This window comes from Melopsittacus undulatus, chromosome 1, assembly GCF_012275295.1.
Source record: "Melopsittacus undulatus isolate bMelUnd1 chromosome 1, bMelUnd1.mat.Z, whole genome shotgun sequence".
Lineage (NCBI taxonomy): Eukaryota > Metazoa > Chordata > Aves > Psittaciformes > Psittaculidae > Melopsittacus > Melopsittacus undulatus.
This window is the reverse complement of record NC_047527.1, coordinates 102,163,362-102,183,340: the sequence shown is the minus strand read 5'-3', so window position 1 is coordinate 102,183,340 and position 19,979 is coordinate 102,163,362. Positions and strand designations below refer to the sequence as shown.

Here is a 19,979-nt window from a genome sequence, read left to right as displayed (position 1 = left end):
TGTTTGAGCTATCAGCACGCACACATTTGTATTTCGCACCATTAAAACAATCCCATTTGCTTTGCTGTTGTTTTTAACACTACCCCAGCCCTGGCCTCTGAAGCTTTTTGAAAATAACATTTACAATAATATTTTTAACAGTTCCGTAGTACACAAAACTCCAGCGCCCTGGCAGGACTCCCGGAAACTTGCTGAAAGTTAATGTGGTCAACTCTTAAAAAGGAGAGATTTTTTCCGCTTGACTCTTGCTTGTTAAACTCTTTGAGTCCAACATGTTGTTCCCTGCTGCTTGAAAAAACAAGGAAAGTCCCAATTTTAGCAATGCTAGTTTGAGTATTTCCAGCTGAGCCGTATTTCAGGGGCAAGTGTGGCTTATTATTATTTTTTTACAGTGGTGTGTCCCTACACCTTCAAACCAAAGTGCTAAGTGGTGCTCAGGCAGGAATAAGTAGGTGCTGCTTTCCCTGGAAGGCTGGGGATCATAAACCGCAGAGGGAGGTGCCACTTGCTTGTGCTTGCAGTAGTGGCAGGATGTCCTGACTTGGAGGCCATGTTTTATGTTGGATGCTGAGCCTCTGTAGAGTAAGAAAAGCCCTTGTTGAAATAGGTGATGTTGTAACTCCCATTCCAGACCAGTAGCAGACGACCGATGATTGTAGCTCCTGATGCTGCACTGCACTCCTGACAGTTTTCTAACCCCCATCCTACATCCTTCCTCTCAGTAATTCTCATACAGCCACTTTCTTGTCTTTCCTGACACCCAGAGAAAAATTGTTCTTCTCCATCCTCTTCTCCCCAGCTTTGCTTTCTGCAACTTAGATGCACAGAGGCTGGAGTCATGTCTAACTGGGAAGAATGTTGCTGTTGTCCTCCTTGAATTTAGTCTTATTTAATCCCTTCCTAGCCAGGAGTATGGGGAGAAAAGGGAAAAACTGGGATTATTTTTTAAAATAGATATTCTTACTCTGCAGCCATGTAGCCATAATGAAGTTGAGCATTTTCTGTTGCAGAATTGAGTTCAGCTTGATCAAATCAAATCTGCTTTCATTCTAGATGAGAGAGAGTGTCTACACTGCAGGTTAAGTAACTTCCAGCAGTTTCCCAAGCAGACAGAAGAAGCCTCTTGCACTCTCAACACAAACCTGGAATATCAGTACTGCATCATCCCAACATCCCTAGGAGATTACATGTTGCTGAGCTCTTACTTTCATTGCTTGGTAGGAGGTGTTTGTACACAGCAGGGTTACCAAGGCAGTAGTTTGTAGATTGATAGTGGAGATTGAGAGTAGATGTACAGTAAAGGCTGGTTTTGATAGATGTGGGAGCAGTGGAGTGCAAAGTGGTAGCTCTTTGTGTCAGATGCTCACTGGTTTGTGTTTTTAAGGGAGATAATATAAATGACAGAATTTGTACTAGAAACAGGAATTTGTCCTTCTGTAACAGGAAGCTGCTGGTATGTATTTTTGGGAAACCACGGAAATCGCCAGTGTTTGCAGTCCAATTTGAAGGCTGGCTCAGTCTCAGGATTGAAGAGATCTGCTAAAACAGAACCCCCTTTTTCTCTCGTGTGTCTGGGGAGATTTCCTGCACTGTGTGTGGGGGCTAGCTTGTCTGGGGAGAGCTGGGCAATGGGATCTCATGGGCTGGCTGTGGCAGAGGTGATGGTGAAGAGCATGGGGTTGGGCTCTGCTGATGGAAAGGTCACCTGTTTTTTCCAGGCCTCGTTTGCTTTGTTCCTGTAGGTGCATGCTTTTAGAGCTAGATATGGATTGCAAAGGTCTGGAAGGTCTTCACAAAGCTGTTGGAAAAGGCTATTATACTGATAGGAGAGTTAACCTGGGCTATCCCAGGAATTTAGGGCTAATCCAGGTTATCTGCATGTTGCCCTTGGAGTTAACTATGTGTGCAGCTTAATTGCTGGAAGAGTTGTATTAATTTGGAAGCAAAAGCAGTGGAGATTTGCACAGCTTCCTGCTGTTGTTATAATCATGTGGAATTTTATACTCCTTTCTTGGTGTTTTTCTGCTCTCTCGATTCAGTATTGCAGAGACTGACTGTTTTCTTCTTTAGATAGGATTTTTAACCTTTCCAAGCCCGTTGGTTACTTCTTTGCTTCCTCCTTTGTCTTGAAAATGGACAGAGCAGTGTCCCTGGCAGCCATGGGTTCTTAGGCTTTATGGTGCTATCCTGAGAGGAAGCTGCAGGAGCAAAAGGAACAACGCTCTTTAGGGTACATGTATGTCTCCGCCTCCGCTGCTTTCTTATCGCTTTCCCTTCCTGCTCGTCTCTCTCAAAATAGGTTGGATAAATATCCTCCTGCTTGCCAGCACCAAGGCATTGGAGCTGCAGAAAATCATTTTAATCCATGCTTGAGATTATTCCTGCTTCAGTTCAGATTTGTAATTGTGTTTAAATTGATTTGTCTGAGCTGCGAGATTTCTGAAGTGCCTTTTCCTACTGTTTCTGCCAAATGCATGGTAACACCCCAGAATTCATGTAAGTGTCCTGGCACACACACAGCTTTCATTGACTTTGGGGCAATGTTGCTTGCAGTGACTGCAGGACAGGAATGTCTTTCTTACTCTCTCTGTGCAAGTCTGATGAAGTACTTCAGATATGTCTCCATTTATGTGTGCCATCACACAGGTTTATGACCAAGAAATCTGTGCCTATGAGTCATCTGAGGTGGATTGCTTTTGCTGGTTGCTTCTATCACACTGCTCTTTAAGAGGTGTCTATCTGTACATGGGTTATGCTTTTGTTCAGTCTAAAATGAGGGGTTTTCACAAGTGACCAGGACTGACTACAGCAGGCTCAGGTTTACACTCTAAGTTTCTGGGTGAGAGTATACAAAATCAAATCAAACCCTTGCTGGGCACATGCTGCTAAATCCAGGATGCCAGGTAACTGAACCCACTTCTGAGTTGGTTTTGGGCAGGTTAATGCATAGCCAGCAGTAGCACTTGGCAACAGAAAGACTGGAAGGGCTGACAGGGGCATGCCTGCCATGAGGGATGTGTGGGACATACATTGCTGCTGAGAGCTGCCTAGGCTAGGGGTTTTTTTTCCCATATGGTCAGAGGAAAGCTGGTCCAGCCTTGAGGAGCCTTGGATGGAATTTGGAAGGCCTAAATTTAGGTTTCTGCTTTGATACAGGCTGCCTCTGGGACTGACTTTCCATGTCCCCCTTTCAGTCTGTTTCCCAAGTTATGTTATCCCATAGGGACACCACAGAATGTAATGCGTTAAAGAGATGGCATTGCTTTAAGGTTAGTACATTAAAGTACATTAAATACTGTAAAAATACATTAAAAGCATAATGTATTAAGGTTGGTCTGCCCCTAACAAAAGGGGACCTATGGCATAAGCGTAAGTTGTTTACTCCAAGATTTTAAAAGCGTAAAGGTACTGGGTTCATAGTGTGTTATCTTTGGGGTGTGTAGAGGGGGCAGACTCTTGGCCTCAATTCCTAACTAAAAGGTTCTCTTCTTTCTTCCAGCCCAGGCAATGGTGGGGAAATGCTTTGTGAAAACTAGTTCTGTTCAGTCGCTGTCTCCATGTCAAAATTAATCTGTAACCTTTGTGTATGTTTGTTATTACAGGGTGGATGCGTGAGAGTGGAGGATAAGGTACAAGTGTCTGGGACCGGTGGAATGGAGGCCTGATGTAGATGGAAAGATGGGTAAGAACTGGATTCCCTTGAAGCAGTTTTCTGCAGCTTGTTAGTTTTTGTTGGGGCTACCAAGTATGTCAGCAGAGTGGGAGACATTGCCAAGATGGTCTGGTGGAATATTACATTGTATTTCAATATATCTTTCTTTGCCTTTTAGTAGCACCAAAATTGAACAAATTCTCCTCTCATTGTCAGGGTGGTCTGGTGGGTCATGTTCTAGATAGAGCCTCTTCCCAAGTCTGCCTTGTATTTTGGGGCTGTGTATCTTCTTTCCTTGTATCTTTTCTCCCAAGGAAGCTTCTGTTTCAAACAGAGCCTGAGTGTTGTTTTTCTAATGGGTGACCTGAATAACTTGCCCTTCTCCCTCTTCCACTGGAGTATTTGTGTATCAGATGCTATGTGGTGCTGAGGGAGACTTTATAAAGAAAGTGGAGGTTGCTTACAGCTCTGGAGGTACATAATGATCTTGATCTTATCTCTACTGCTAAAAAATGTCCTAAATTGGTACTGAACTCCTTCATTTTTAGCATGTAATTAGATCGGTGGTGTTCTCACATGAGCAGGTGGTAAGTGTGAGAGTCATAGCCCACCTTCAGCATCTCATACAATTGGCCATCAAACTCACCACATTAATTTGGCAAAATCATACCTTGCTTGCAGGAAAATGTCCATGTTGTGCTACTGTGCTTGTAACTCATCACACAAGTGGGCACAGCAGCAGGGCCTTCCTGGTGTCTTCCCATCCCCAGTAAAGGACTTTTCAGGAGACACATGCCTTACTGACAGCAGCACTGCTGGGTTTGGGGTTCAGCCAGTGTTTCATGCATTTATGAGCATAGCAAAGTGTGAGAAAGCTCTTTACAGAGTGAACACTGACCACAGAAACAATTCCAAAGAGGTCTACAAGCCATTTTGTTAGCTAGTAGCAGTTCTAGCAACTGTAAGGTTTTCTGCTCCTTTTCTTTAATTCTACTGAAAAGAGAAAGCTTGGCAAATTGAAGAACAAGGCCAGGTTCTACATCACATGGATGTCAGTGCTCAGTGAACATGTGGAGCTAGTTGAGCTTGGATTGTCCTGTTCCCTTCACCAGAGAAATAGGTTCCAGAGAAGCCTAATTTTTTCTCCTGAAATGGCTTCCTGACCTGATGATCCAAGAAAGGAGAAGAGATCTTGGAGGAGCCCTGGTTGAAGTTGAGTATTTCACTTTTACATTGGCCGTATTGCCAATGCAGGACTTGATTTATTTTTAAGAAGGAAAGTTCAGACTTGCTTTGAGCAGGGAATGAGTTGCTGTCTCCAGTCCAGCTCTCATCAGAGTTAATTTGTTGACAACTTATACAGAGAGTGTGGTTGGTACAAACTGCACAAGGTACCTTCAAACTGTCAACTGTAAACATAATACAGAAGCACTGGGGAAGCAGTAATTTGTGAGAGTACTGTAGTGAAGAGAGCACCCTTTTGCAAGGCTCTGTAACTGTGTTTTGGGAAGGCAAGCTGGATCAATAGAACTCTTGTGCAGATTTGCAGTCCTGCTTTGTGTGTGACAAAAAGTGCTGTGTATGTCCCCTTCCCCAGATGTCCTTGCTCAGAGCATTGCTGTAGCTTGTCACTAACAGCATCAATGCCTGTGTAGGGACCAGCCAGCTCTGCCAAGCTGCATTCAGAAAGGGTCGTAGTGTGGTCCTGAGTCTTTGTATTGACTGTTGGGGTGAGATTGATGAAGTGATGTGTATCTTGATCAGTGTTACTAAGTGGTCTTTGTTAAAGGATTGTTGCAATAACTTTGCTGGCATACAGAAAATTAGGCTAAATTTTGAGGTTTTATTAAACACACATACCACACACCCCACCCCCTTTTACGTCTGTGTTTCTTTCCTATACCATTGGGATAATGGAGCATTTTCAAGGGAATTTGCAGTTGTGTCATAGATTCTGTTCTGGTAGACCACAAAGGAGGTGTGTTAGATGAAGTGGTCCATTGCAGTTTTATCTTTCTTCCTAAGATTCTATTTATAGTCTGTGCAGTGTCTCAGAGTCCAGCATAGATCTGTTTATTCCTGGACATACTCTAGGGAAGCTGCAAGAGCTTGTAGAGACCACAGGAAGGGAAGTGGGGACTTCTGCTGTCTCTGTGAGCTGCACCTCTGATATAGTAGTTTGGTTGTGTCATGCAGTGCAGTGGTGCTTAGACTGGCCCTCTGCAGCCCCTGGCATCCTGCTGATGGCAGATAGGCTGTTCTGCTGTTGCAGGTCCAATACAATATCTCTACGCATGCCAGATTGTGGCCAGCCTAAGCAGAGGTCATTGGCACTGGGTCATCTTATCTTGTACAGACATGGCCATGGTCATGTCAATTAGCCCTTATTAATTCTCTTATTGTTGTTTGTGAAGGACTTGGATGTATCTCTGCAGGATATATCAGAGAGCTTAATTCTGGAAGGAAGAGCAACTGGATATAGCATAGGATCTAGGGACAGAATTGTTCTGGTCTTGCTTCATGTTTTGGTCTCCATTAAATCGCTTGGGTTCCCATTTAATGTTGTCCTAAAATAGGATGTCCCCACCTCTCTAACCTGTTCAGCACGTATGTATGTATAACTCCAAAGGTTTAGGTCGTTAGTACTTTTAGGGGGTGAGTATTGCCTTTGCTTTAGCAGAAAGGTCATTTGAGGTGTGGGAGATGGGAGAATGATGCTTAGTTACAGTATTGTCTTGAAAGAGTGCATGTGTTTGAAGATGACCACAGGCTGGGCTGGCAGAAGGCACACCAGCTTGTTGAAGGAGCATGGGGCCTGTTTGTACTGCTGTGGTCTGGCCATTTAACCCATTCAGTGGGTTTTGGGGGGCTGTTGAAAAGGAGAGAACTGCCCTGGTTGGTGGGGGAGAACAAACCAACTCTCCCTATCCCCATGCTTGCAGGCACTGATGTCTCAGTGCCTTGTTTTCATCAATCCTCAATCTACAGCAGTGATTTAGCTCTTCACTTGCTCCTTGCTCTTAACTTACTCTTTGCTTGCTGAGAGCAATTAAAAAATAGCATTTCAGGTCAAATAGCAGCAGTTTATCTTATAATAAGGCACACCAGGCTTTCTAGCTTAGGATTTGTTATTTTGAGGTGTGTCCAAGTTCAGAGGTGCCTGTGTCTCCTCCCTTTCCTGGCACCATGCCTATTGCACCTAGGGCTTCTGTTTAGGGTCATGCCAAGTGCTTTGGGCACCTGGAGAATGTGGGACTGGACCTGCATTGCTGTATTTGGGATGCTACATGTGTTGCTGCAGCAACAGGTTAGGAGTTCATGGGCTCTGGGCTGTGGCTTTGAGCACTGGCAGTAGCTGAGCTGGGAGGGAGAAAGAGGTCTTTATAAGCCCACAAATAACCTTCAGAGGTATCAGAGGCAATCAGGGGAAATAACTTGCCAGCTGTGTTTCTTGCTAGATAAACAATTTTCTCCTTTCAAGTGTACTCAAGAGAGAGGTACAGGTTATGGGAAGAGGTAATACCTTTTATAAGACCAAACTGATAGAGGTGGAAAATAACAGGCTGCCTTTTAGTTGCATAAGCCCTCTTTCAGAAGGAGCGAATTTTAAATTTAGCAGGAAAACAGGCTGGAAAAGTTGTCCCAAGCTTAATTATGTCAGTCCATTAAAGGAAACGGTAGCTAGTGTCTGTGGAGTAAAGGGCAGGGTTAGCAAAAGAGCTGTGAACGTTTGTTGTGGGATGAAAGAGAGAGAAACCAGTACGTGGTACCTCTGAAGACATGAGAAGTTTTGCAGGTAGATACTGTAGGAGGGCAATGCATCATGTCAGATTTTTTTTTAATTTAATTTTTTTATTTTATTTTTTAAATTTTCTCAGCAGAGCTACAAGCATACAAAATTTTCTCAAATGAAGCTAATGTTTCTTTTAAGGGTCTAGCCCCTGCTCACAGCTCTCCCAGACTAATGTTAATCTGCAAAAAGTATTAAGAAACAACAGGTTTGAACAAGAGCAGTGTTAGGGTCATGGTTAGGCTCAGTGGGTCTTTTCCAAACTAAGCGATTCCATGATTCCAAGAGGCAGAGATGTAGCATAGCTTATCTTGCAGCATTCTGTGTTTTTAGAGGGAAGCCCTGACTCTGGCTGCTGTATTCCTGTCTCTGCCTCCCGTTTTCCTCAGGGCGGAAACTGGGAGCCACCCAGTGTTGGAACCTGTTCAGGGCTGGGAAGCCTTTAGCAGCTGGAATGGTCAAGGCTGGGTTAAGTTTCTCTTTGGTGCCCTGCAGGGTAAATGCTTGCTCTTTGGCTAACAGAGAATTATTTTATCTTTGCTATGCTTTAGATACCTCCACGAGCCTAGGTAGCAGGGTGCCAAGGTGTGCTCTCATTGTTCCCTGCATACCTTGAATGGGTTTGCAAACACCTGCCTGCTCCACAGCCAAGTTTAGAGGTGCTTGGAGGCAAAGAGGATAACTTCATTAGCCAAGAAAGCATGCTGTGGCCCATGTTTTGGCACTGCATGCATGGGTATGGCCAGATTTCTGTGCACAAATGGCATGGTCTGTTCTGTTTTTCTTACAGGGAGCAGCCCAGGGGTAGAGGGGCTGATGGAGGGCCCTTGAGGCAGCATGGACAAAGCAGGTAGCAAGCTGGCAATTACCTATGGAAGGTCACAGCACAGGGCCTGAGTGCTGGCCTTGCTTAGTTGACCAAGTATGAAAATAGTCTAAGGAGTATAGAGCTCATTAGAACTCCTCTTAGGAGTCCCAGTTCTGTGTGGTGTGCTCAGTACTGGAGACTGATTCAAGGCTAGGCAGCATGCTGCCACCCTTTTGACAGCAAAATAATGTCTGCTAGGGGATGGAGAAGCATTTGAGGGTGACTTCTTGGAGAGATGGTGGGTATGATTGGTACAACAGGGTCCTATCCTGTCTAGCACAGTCTGGGGATGTGGCTGGGCCTCTGCACCTCATTGCAACCAGGACTGCCATGGTGGGCTGGGTCTTGGCTGACAGGGTGTGGGGCTGCCAGCAAGTGCTGGAGAAGCACTGAAGCCCTTTATATCACTAAAAACTGGTGTGGTTTTTTTCATTATTGAACCATCACATCTTCATTTTTTTCTCAATTCTGCCTTCTTCAACAAATCTCTCCACCCCCCCATTGAATGCCACCCATCTTTAACCCAGGTGTTTGCTCCTTTAGCTGAGGAGGGTTAAAGGGTATGTGGGGCCATGGCTGGACCCCCACAGGTTATCACAGGGCCCAGCAACATAGTGCTGCTGTGAGAAGCATTAAGGCTGCACTTTGTGCCCAAATCCAGCTGTCAGGATACTGCATGGGCTGTATGTGGAGGAAAACAGCTTCTCTGCCACCCTCCTCACATGTGGGGATGTATAGGGGACAGGTGGTGATGGCTGTGCACAGTTATGGGCCCATGGAGGAGGACAGTGTGTTGCGGAGCATGGGAAGTCTATGCTGATGGCTCTGATCCTGTGGAATTTTACTGTGCATGGTGTTGTCAGGGGGATGGCTATTTTGGGAATGGAGGGTAGTGGTGAACCACAGATGTAACCCGGCTTTCCCTCCTGGCCAAGCTAAACCAAACACCTTTTGGATTCAGAGTTGTTTTCCATTGCAAAAGGCCCTGGTAAATCTTTGGGATGAGGCTACATCAGCATCATGCCACAGCACTTTGTTCATCAAATGAAATTCCTTGTATGATTTGTGGCTCAGCTGCTGAAACTTTCACATAAATGATGAAAATTGCCATTCAGTGCCCTTGAAAAGTTTTGGTGTTTGCAAGGTATGGATCACTATGTTTTAAGAGCACTGCTGTCACCTTCCCTAAGCCGAGGTACAGTCCCGGTAGTGTTACCTTTTGGTTTTCTCTGGAAAAGTTTGGAAATCCCTCTGAATTTTGGAAATTCAGAGGGTAGTTGAAGTTCTTGCTTGTCTTGCAGCCTGGACCCCAAATGTGTTATGACATGACATACTCATTTATTTGCCAGTTTATTCTCTTTTCTATTGTTCTCAATATTCTTATAGACCTCTTAAGAGCCCAGTCACATCACACTGGAGGTGTTTACTTATTTCTGTACCTGAGTATTTTGGCGACTGCCTGGGTCCTGTCATTGTGGTTATTGGAATGAGTTATGAATGTGTGCCCTTTTGCAAGGGGATGTAAAGAGAAGAGGTGGTTTTGATCTAAACAGGTTGTCTGATCTGTGGACTGTGTAAATTCACCAGCAGTTGTAGGGGTTACCTGAGGGATAGCATAGGGTTGAGGTGGAATAGGTGTCTGTGATAGTGATCTGTGGGTTTGGTTTTTGCTTCTTTCTACAAACCAGGTATTGGGCTATAGAAGCAAAATGCAAAACCTAAACCAATGTCATTTATGAAGAGGAAGTGTTTTCCATGGATTTGTCAGATAAAGTGCTAACAATCTTCTGTACCTATTAGATTAAGCACCTATTAGCATCATAATTCCTTAATGTGGAGAAATGTGCTCTCAGGAAACCCCACAGCATTACTTATCTGCACGAATCTGTGTGTCCCAAGCTTAAGACGTCAGTGAGCAAACTCCTGCCAAGAAACCCTGCATATCTAAAGGGTCTTCCCTCACTTCCTCATGTATAATTGCTCTGTTTGACCTGTTGAGCTGTGCCCTGCCTTGGAGTTTACACAAGGTGACCTTGCCATCCCTTGGGTGGGGTTGCAGAAGGGTGAACGACAGCAGGATCCAGCTGCCGGACAGCCTTTGCTGACTTGCACAGGGAATGTGCTCCAGCCTTTGCTGACTTGCACAGGGAATGTGCTCCACTGGTGTGTCTGCTGCAGTGCACACTAATCTGGACTGGGGGAGGGTAGCTGGGTAGTTTTTCTTGGTATCAGATCCCAGACACTGCTCCAGACAGTGGCAGAATGATTTGTGTGTGGGAGATTCATTTACGTAGAGGTTTATCTACATCTTTCGCTAGGTGGATGCATGCAGCTGTCTGTTTTGCCATAGGTCGTTCACGGACAGCCCTCCTAAGTGGGGTAAGTTGCAAAACAGTACTTGTACCTAGAATGCCTGGGTCCTTCCACTTAGGGTCTTTTGTTACAGCTCAAGTCAGGCTTTTCTGCTTCTAGCTCACTGGTCTCCTTAGTATTAACTGGGACAGTTATATGTGCCAGTGTTTACTCATCAATTGATCCTTTCTGCTATTTAGAATCATAGGATAGTTTAGGCTGGAAAAGTCCCTTAAAATCATTGAGTCCGCACTGGAAGCTCTGCTTGGTATTTTGTGTAGTGCAATACTTGTTTGTTGATGGTATTTACAGGTATTGAAGAAACCTGTAAGTCCTGGTTTTCACTTTATCTCCAAGTTTGTTTTCCTTTTTTCCCTTCTGGCTTACAAAAGGCAGCATTTGTCTTCACAAGCAAGCTCTTTTGACACCTGCTTTCTTGTAGGTTAGTGTCATTGAGTTCCCTGGACCAGGAAAACAATGTCATACCAGTCCTGAGCAAGACTTTTATCTGTCTCCAATTCGTGTCCCACCAAATGAGATTTAAAGCCAGCTCATTTCTCTTCCCATCTGGTAGTTTAGATGGAAGTCCACTGGGAAAGGGACTGCTCTTTGCAGATACTGAGTGGTGCTGAGGTGGTGAGCCTTGGCTTTCAGTTGATGTTCTCTCTGATAAATGATAAATGTTTTATACTGATTGATCCAAAACATGTGTGCTCTCAAAAAAGAGGGACAATGAAAGGCTGGTGTAGTTTGCAGGCCAAAGTCAAGATTGTCAGTGTCACAGTCACATGGTTCCATATTTGTTTTCACAATGTTTTATTACATTCCAATATTTTTGTCACTACATATTCAAATCCTGGTCTTTGGAAAGGGCTTTTACTGAAGGTGACAATGTTTCTGTGAGGCTTTTCATCTTCTCCTCATCCCCTCTCAGCCTTCACAGAACTTGTTCCTCTGCGTGGGGATATCCCCTGTGGTTGCATCACCTTCCAGAGAGGTGGATGCTAGCAATGGAGGGTGTTGCTGGAATTTACACAGGCATGACAGCTGAACTGGGCTATCAACATCTCAGTTGTGAAAAGCACAGTGGGATCTTCAGTGACCACAAGTGGTCACGTCTGCAGTTCTACACTGGATCCAAGCAGAAGTGTATGTGACAGTGTATAGCCCCTTAGCTAGATGCTCCAGCCTATGACTCAGAGGATAATATTCTTCCCTTCTGCAACGCCCAGGATTTTTCCCCAACTTTTCCCCAGCCCTAGCTCTGCCTGGTGTGTGTAAGGGGCCAAAATCGGAACTTGCCATGTTTTATGAGACTGTTTTACTTCTGAAGGCTTTTCTGTGCTCTTCATCCAGCTGCTGCTTTTTTAGTTTCAGTGTTGATGGAAGCAGCTTCAAGAAATTACCATAAGCTGCCTCTTAGTAATGACCTATTAGTGAAGCCAACAACAACAGCACTGTCTAGACCATCTGAGCACAGCTAAATTATTCCTTTGTCCCTTCTTCATTTGCTTTCTCTCCTGACGGTTGAATTGTTTTGGGTGGTCCTTTTTGACCTTCAAGCTTGCTATTTCTCCCTTGCTTTTTTTCTTCTGGTGCTGCAGTGCTGTACTAGACTGAAACTCGAGGTTCCTCTCTCCCGCACACATGCTGGAGCCAAAGCTGTGTAGCAGCAGCGTAAATGTCTATCTGAAGGGCAGAGAGATGTGTCATCTTGTGGCTTTCTGATTTCACTTCATAGTAGATTCTGCTAAGCCTTGAATGCTCTGGGTTCACATCAGTAGTGCCTGGGACTTGTGAGTCTTAATATATTACAGAACTGAAAATTTGAGAGAAGGAGGTATTCTGGCTTTGATGCAAAATCCTGCCAAAATGGATCAGTGTACATTATATGAAACCAACCCTCCCATGTCCACTGTAGCTCCTTGTAGTGCTCTTGGCTTACTTCTGTGTGCCTCTCCCCTTTGTGACTATGGATAGTCCCGTGTCCCCCCCCCCCCCCCCCCCCCAAACTTTTGTGAATTACTGTCTTTGAAACCTCTATTATATTTGGTTGAAATTAGGCATTGGATGGATGGGCTGGCAGTAAGACTGAATGAGTTTGTTGCAGGAAGCTGATTTAAAAAGCACAAAACTGGGGTGGTGCTGGTGGGAAGTAGGGAAGAAAGAAGCAAGTTTACTACTAATGGAAATAGCTGGAAATAACGAGCCGAGGATGGAAGAAAGATGCTCTGGGGACAAAGGGACGGTGCTAAATACAATTGACTTTTACGTTTAATTTCTGCTGTCTGTGTGATCAGCTCCTCTTTGTCCTGGTCTTCCATGTTAGAAATATTCCTGTTTATGAGTTGTGCTGGGGAAAGAGCAGGCTTTATTGTACAATTCATCCTGTCAACCTACAGTGCCTTAAGTGAATTTGTACAAAACAGTGCAAGAGTGAAGCTAAAATCTCTTGTGACTACTGCCCATATGAGTGACCAAGTAAAGAAGGTTGTTCAGGAGCAAGACTTGCTCATGTTGCACAAACTCAGTGGTTTTCATGAGTCAAGTCCATCTGAATTCTGTGGATACTTCATTGGTGGTGGGCAACTTGCAGCTGTTTAGTTCTGGAGCCATGGCGAAGCTTGGGAAGATGTCTGCTGTATAGTCTCAGTGCTGCCTTCTCACAAGGCTGAAGCATACTTGGTTCTGGCTGGTGCTAGATCAGGAGACCCTGACCTTGTATGTTTCTTGGGAATGGGATTCCTGATTCTTCCCCAACATCTTCTCTGTGGAAGAGCCATCCATTCTGCAGCCTCTGCTTGCTCAACCCAAGCCAGAGAGCAAACAGCCTGTGACACCCCTTTTGCTGGAGAGGCTTGGGAGTGGCATTTGGATTTAATTATCTAGTAAGCTTCAGTGCTTGTTTGAATTTTGACTGAACTGGCTGAGCTGGCTGCCTATTTCCATGGAACAAAGTTCTCCACCCTTCTTGGGAGTCAGCTTGGAGACCCCAGGAGCAGTAATTAGGATGGGGAAGAGTCTTACTCTGGACAGCTTCAGTCCCTGTGAAAAGCTGTCATGGAGAGGATTGGGAAGTGTCAGTTTTGCAACCAATGATGCAAATTGTGCTCCTGCTCGGAAGTTGCTTCAAAGTATGGTGTGGGTTGCTGGGTTTTTTTTTTTTTTGCTTTGTTTTGAACAGTTGAGGCTTTTGGTCATAGTCCCTCTGAAACTGCACTTCTCTTGGACTAAAAACACACAGTTGAAAGTTGTTTAAAAGCTACTTAAGCACATAGAAATACATTACTTCAAGGAAATAATATCTTTCTGCTTCTGTTTAAATTGTGTTCTTTTACACTCCAGCAGCAGAAAACCTTTCCTGCTTGTGTAGGAAGAAGATTTCTTGCCTTATTTTGTAGCAGTGATAGCATGGATGTGTATTTTGGGTTGTTTTTTTTTGAGGTGGGCAAATGACACTTATGTTTTATAGTAAGAAGTCCTTCAGGGTGCTCTTTGACATTGGCTTTTTATACATGGAGGAACAGCCTAAATACAGGAAATATTTTGTTTATTTCCTTCTAGTACCTGAGTCAGGACAGTACAGCCCTGTTTTACACCACTCATTCTAGGCTGATTGATTTCATTATATCTGAAAGCAGCCCAAATTTAAGCAGTTACTGAGAGTGGATGCTTCTTGCTTTGATATGTTGGGAGAGATGCAAAAGGGTGCTTTTGGCAGAGATCTGAAGCCTGACATTTCTAAGGAAATGTGACTTCCATAATCATGCAGATGGGGCTGCAGCACCAGGAATTTTTAAACCTGTATTTGATGGACTCTGAAGACTGTTGCAAGAAGTTTTGACAAAGTTGATGGGTAGGTAGAAGAGGAAGAATCAGTGCTTTCAGGGTAATATAACATAAACCAAATCTTTTGTGGATGTTGGAAACCCCTTGCTGTTTAAGAAGACAGAAGTCTTGGATGGGGCTTTGAGCAACCTGGTCTAGTGGAAGGTGTTCCTGGCATGGCAGGGGGGTGGAACTGGATGAGCTTTAAGGTCCCTCCAGACCCAAGCCATTCTATGATTATAAATTCTGGACTATCTTTTTAGGGCACTGGTGGGTTAACCAGAGATGGATCTCATCACAGATGCTGCCAGGCATGTCCAAGAAGGTTTGGAGATGAGAGAGTGATGGTGAATTGGTTGGTTTTGCTAGCAAAGCCCAGCTCTGCCACTGCCTGTTGAAGCCCTGTTTCCTGGTGACGTTACAGGCTATGTTTTGTGTTAGTGAGGTCAGGAAACTTTTGTTGTCACTCGGGCTGGAAAAAAAGAAAAGGGTGAGGGGCATTTGAGAGATTACAGCTTTGGTGGAAAATTCCTGGAGGGTGGTGTGGGGGGGGGGTTGGTTTTGTGTTTGGGTGTTGGTTTTTTTTTTTTTTTAACATGTCCCTCCCCTTTCTCTTCCCTTCCAATAAAAAAGGTGGGTTTTTTTTCTTTTTTTGTTGCCTTTTTTTCCTACTACCAAACCTGGAAAACTGCTTGTCCCCAGAGATGCCTTTATACAACAAACAAACAAACCAACCCAAACCAAAACAACAACAACAACAAACCACCCCATCCAACCCTCAAACTATGGGAACTTTAAACAAATGTATTTATTTTCATTTCCTCCCCCTACCTAGAACTGAAAGTTGTCTTTTTCTTGAGTGTTTTCCTGTAGCATTTCAGGTTATGCTCCCTGCCACCCTGCTGGGAAAAACGTACCTGTGGGTTTTAATGGGTGGGGAAATGTGGAAAGGGAAGGGAATTACCCTTTCACATTGATTATATTATGTTGTTATAGATTTTATATAAATATGTAGGTATATGTTTATATTGTATTTTAAATATATTTGCACACACATTGCCTACAGGAAAATGTAGACATTTTCCTAATGCCTATTGTAGGCATCAGAGCTAATTTCTGAGCTCTAAAATAAAAGTGATGCCAGATTTTAAACATTTTCCTCCATGTTTCCTTTTATTTCTTTAATGAGATGGCTCTGGGTACACAGCATGCACAAGAAGTCTTTTTCTCACATCTATTTTGTTTTTCTGGCTTCAGTCCTTATAAAACCGAGCAGGAGGAGCTGGACAAGAGATGATATTGTATCTGAGCATGAGGATTCAGGACTCATACTTTCCTGGGGAACAGCTTCAGATCCAGTCCTGTCTGATTTCATATAGTTTTTATCATCTGTCACATCTTTCAGGCTTTGAGTTAAATCTGCATGCTGGCTTGGCGTAGGGGTGGCTCTGTCCCCAGAGACACTCTTTTACACAAAAGACAGTAGCTGTATTTGTATTTTTACAGTAATAGCTGCATGTGCCTAATACTTGCCTGTCTTGATTGTGTTGTGAACATGGAGTATGCAACAGGTTCTCACACCCTTCTAATGAGTGTGCTGTGTTCTAGGTCTTGATGGGGTTTTTAGTGCTTGTGGTTTTTACTTTGCAATGTAATAGTTTGTAGCTGCTTTAAGATAACACAGCCATAGATGTAAAAGTGTTGAAGTGTTGAAAAGGAGATCGGTTTTGAATCAAATAAGTCCTTCAAAAATTCTCTAGTTACTGCAGAAATCGGATATATGGTCTCTCAGTGCATGTCTCTTCTATCCAGCATAATTGACTTTGTTACCTCTTTTAATGAGTTCCTTGCTTTGTCCCATGGCTTCTCACTGGTTCTAGTTTTGAAAATTGGTTGTGGCTCTTGAGCATCTTTAATGAAGAAGGAGAAAAGGATGAGGTAAAGAAATGTGGTGTACTCTCATCATCTGCTGTGTGAGCTTTCTGGGTCCTGAAAGTTTTTTGTCCTGTAAAGCACTATCTTATACCTCACAAACTGGATCCAGGCTGCTGGGCACTGCCTCTGACCTAGGGTTAACTCTTTAAAAAGCCCCATGGGCAGCAGACATGGACTTCAAGCTGGAGGAGGAGTGGTTACCCATGATCAGCCACTGGCTTTTCTGATGATCTGTCTTACCTGTGGTAAAGAAACCTGTATTTCCAGGTCATGATGGGCTGGGGAGGGACTGTGGTGTAGTCATTAAATGCCTATCTTAATATGAAGTCTAGATATTGTCTTTTGACCCATTTAGTTTGAAAGAATTGTAGTTGCAGTGTTATATTTTTACTCTTACAGTGGTGAGGTTGCCTTCCACACTTCAGTTGTTTCTCCTTCTTTTGCAGATGAAGAAGCAGCTCTGAACTCTATTATGAAGGATCTGGCAGCATTGGGCAAATGTGGGGGGCTGCTGGACAACAACAGGAATAAAAACAGTGTTCACAGCAGCAAACAGGTAAGGCATGGCTTGAGTCCATCCCAAACTCCAGTAGACCAAAGAGGTGGGCATAGTGCTTACCATGCTGAGAGAACAGAGTTTGAATATTAGAACTGAAGTTAACAAGTGCTGTGGGAGCTCAGCACATCACATATTACATAATTTTACCAAGGTGCAAGCTTTAGGACCTGTTTTTGAAGAGTTGAAAGGAAGCTACAGGCATCCCCATATCACAGAGGAGCAATGGAGGGACAGAAAATAGGAGTGATATGACAAATCATCCACAAATACAACAGTAGAGCCTGAAACTGGTAAATCTCAGATTCCACCCCAAGGCATGATTTTGTCCCTTAGTACTGAAAGTAGTAGAACATGTTACAGGCTATGCAGCTCTAAGATCTGGGTTACTCAAATGTCTTCTACTGACAGTGTTGATGAAACACAGTATTTATTATGTGTACATTTTACTTTAGATATTTGAAAGACAGGTTGCCAATTTTTTTGCTGAAGACAACAAGGCTCTTGTGGGAGGAATAATGTCATAATTATATAAAGTGTTTAGATATTAATTACTGGTGTTTATCTTTATGCTCCTAAAACCAAGTATTTTGGCCCTGTTGCATGTTCAGAGCTCATTTGGTGAGCAGAAACGTTGTCCCTTGAGCAATGTCATAAATTATTCACTGACATTGATATAATAGCTAAAGTGGATTTAATAGCCTGTTTGTGTATTGAGCAAATATGTGAACACAAAAGTTGTGAAGAGAGAAGTTGTCAAAATAGCAAGAAAAAAAGAAGGGGAAAAGTAAGTACAAGGATTGGGAAGCCTGCGAGCAAAACCATTTGGAATTCCACTTGTAGTGCTTTTGCTTAGAATAGCCTGCAATCAACTTTGCAGTTGCTGAATGCCTAGCAGGAAAGATTGTAATTTGCATATATATGCATATGTATATGCATTGTCATGCATATTTAATGTTACTAGTGCTGCAAAAAAATAACTCTGGATGCAGCAGGTAAAAATCCTTTCCCAAATCCCTCTAGACTTCCTAGACACATGCAGACGAAAACACGTGCGCACATAGCATGTCTGTTTTGAAGTGTGTCCTTGTGGTAGCAGCTGTCCAAGTTGAATCACTGGATTTGTGTTCAGCTCATGCTGAAGTAAGTCCAAGATGTTTACAGAACTGACCAGAGAAAGTCTGAGCTGGCTCTCTGCAGCTGCAGGCAAAGCAGTCAGTCCAGCACAGCTTTGGATGGCTCTGAGGGTAGCACTTTCTGCAAGCTGATGGGTGGGGACCGTACCAGGCCATCTTGGGTTGCTTTCAAAACAGCAAATCTTTTTAGAGTTCTCTTAAATAACGTATTAGTTTTCTCACAATGGGGGAAAATCCCTGCTGTAGTTTTTGGAAACTGTTGCTGTAAATGCTGCAGACGTACATTTAACCAGATAAATAGTAAAAAATAAGGTATATAGTTGTTTTCATTGGCTGAGTTCTGATCTATGAAAGCTTCATAAACTTGACACTCTACAATCAAATTGGTATTCACAGCCCATCTACTCTGTATCTTCAGAGTGGGAGATACAAGAAAATATAAATGGCAAATAAAAGTGGAAGATATAAATCACCAATAGAGTTATGTTGTGCTCTGATATCAGCTTTAGAATTGTAGCTGCCATTAGCATCTAATCTTGCTATATTAGGAATCACACTTTCCTTCCCAATTATAACATTGATGCTTGGAAAAATGTCTCCTCCTTGATGATTATCCTGAAGTAGAATAGATGTGGCTGCGTGCTCATTGTTACTTGGAATTCTCTGATGGAGAAGATGCAAATAGTCAGCATCCTGCTCTCGTGGCGCATCTGGGGTTGAGGATTCAGAGCAGCAGGCCCCATGAGACAGATGAAGGGCGTTAGAGTATGTTGTATTGTTGCTTCACTAAATTGGACTAGCTAGAACAAGTCTGGCTCGTGGGACGTCTAGTCTGTGAGATGGGGAGTGGCCAAAGTACACGGAATTAGTGGGGACTTGGTTCATGCTTGCAGCTCAAAAGCTTTTAATCAAATTGTTTGGGTCGCTTTTAGGGTTTTTTTTGTTTTTGTTTTTTCTTCATTGTTTTTTAGCACAGACATTGGGGGTGGGGGGAGATTGCTGCTGTCATGCCTGTGATTTGTTATTCCTTCGATACTTGGTGTTCTCTTTTTTTTGCCTTTTTTTTCTGTGATCAGTTTGGCTGGTTGGGTTGAAGGATGCATTGCGCAGGCTCCCTTCTTGGAGGGTGGGTGAGGCATGGAGCATTTAGATGCTAAATTTTCCTCTTGGGAATCTCATTGTAGGTGTCTCTTATGAGGCCCTTCAACAGCATGCTGACATTGAAATACATGGGTCTGGATGCTCAGTTGTTGAATTAAAAAACTTTTTTTTTTCTGTGGAAAAATGTTTCTCTGAGGTATGGGAACCCTTTGGTCAGTGTTCCAAATTTCCACTGAAAAACACTTTAAACAAGAATGTGTTGACTAACTAGCTTGTCCCTTTGTGGCTCACAGCAGTTTCTTGGTCCACAGAGGAACACAACTGAAGTGCTATCTCATCTCTGTCTCCTGGAGGGGTTCCTTAATGCTCTCTTGACAGAAGTTGAAATTTGGTGCCTGCCAGATAATATTCCTGGTAGGCCTGGGCTACACAAGAAAGGTCTGTAGTAGTGTGTGCTACGAAATATATCCCCAAACTGCTGTCAGTTTTGCTTCGAGATTATCTTATGAAATGAACATCCTTTGGTAGATTGCATGAAAAACAAATCTTTTTTGGTTTTAGTTTGCTTTCATTGCAAATTAATTTAGGCCCAAGGCTGAGTTTCTGGATGTCTAATGCCTCATGGTAGAACAAGCTGTCAATGAGTGTACAGCAATACTTGATGCCATGTGCAGATGTTAAATTGCCCAGGCATCTGGTAGCACATGTGGTGGCTAAGCTTGTATCTCCTGAGTCCTGGTCAGGTGTGTCAGCTTCTGTGT

General features: G+C 43.5%; 1 protein-coding gene across 4 annotated transcripts in view; it reads left to right on the top strand.

The window, feature by feature from the left end:
- The window catches only part of LOC101877908 (mitogen-activated protein kinase kinase kinase 3-like), a 77,157-nt gene that overhangs the window by 18,130 nt on the left and 39,048 nt on the right, over positions 1-19,979 (top strand). For 3 of the 4 annotated variants that reach the window (XM_031049837.2, XM_031049838.2, XM_031049836.2), the window contains exons 2-3: positions 3,603-3,682; positions 16,872-16,981. In XM_031049837.2, coding sequence (XP_030905697.1) covers positions 3,679-3,682; positions 16,872-16,981 — 114 coding nt within the window. In that variant the 5' untranslated portion in view covers positions 3,603-3,678. Of the gene's footprint in view, positions 1-3,602; positions 3,683-10,644; positions 10,690-16,871; positions 16,982-19,979 lie in introns of those variants that run through there. The other variant, XM_013129303.3, reaches the window with a different exon arrangement.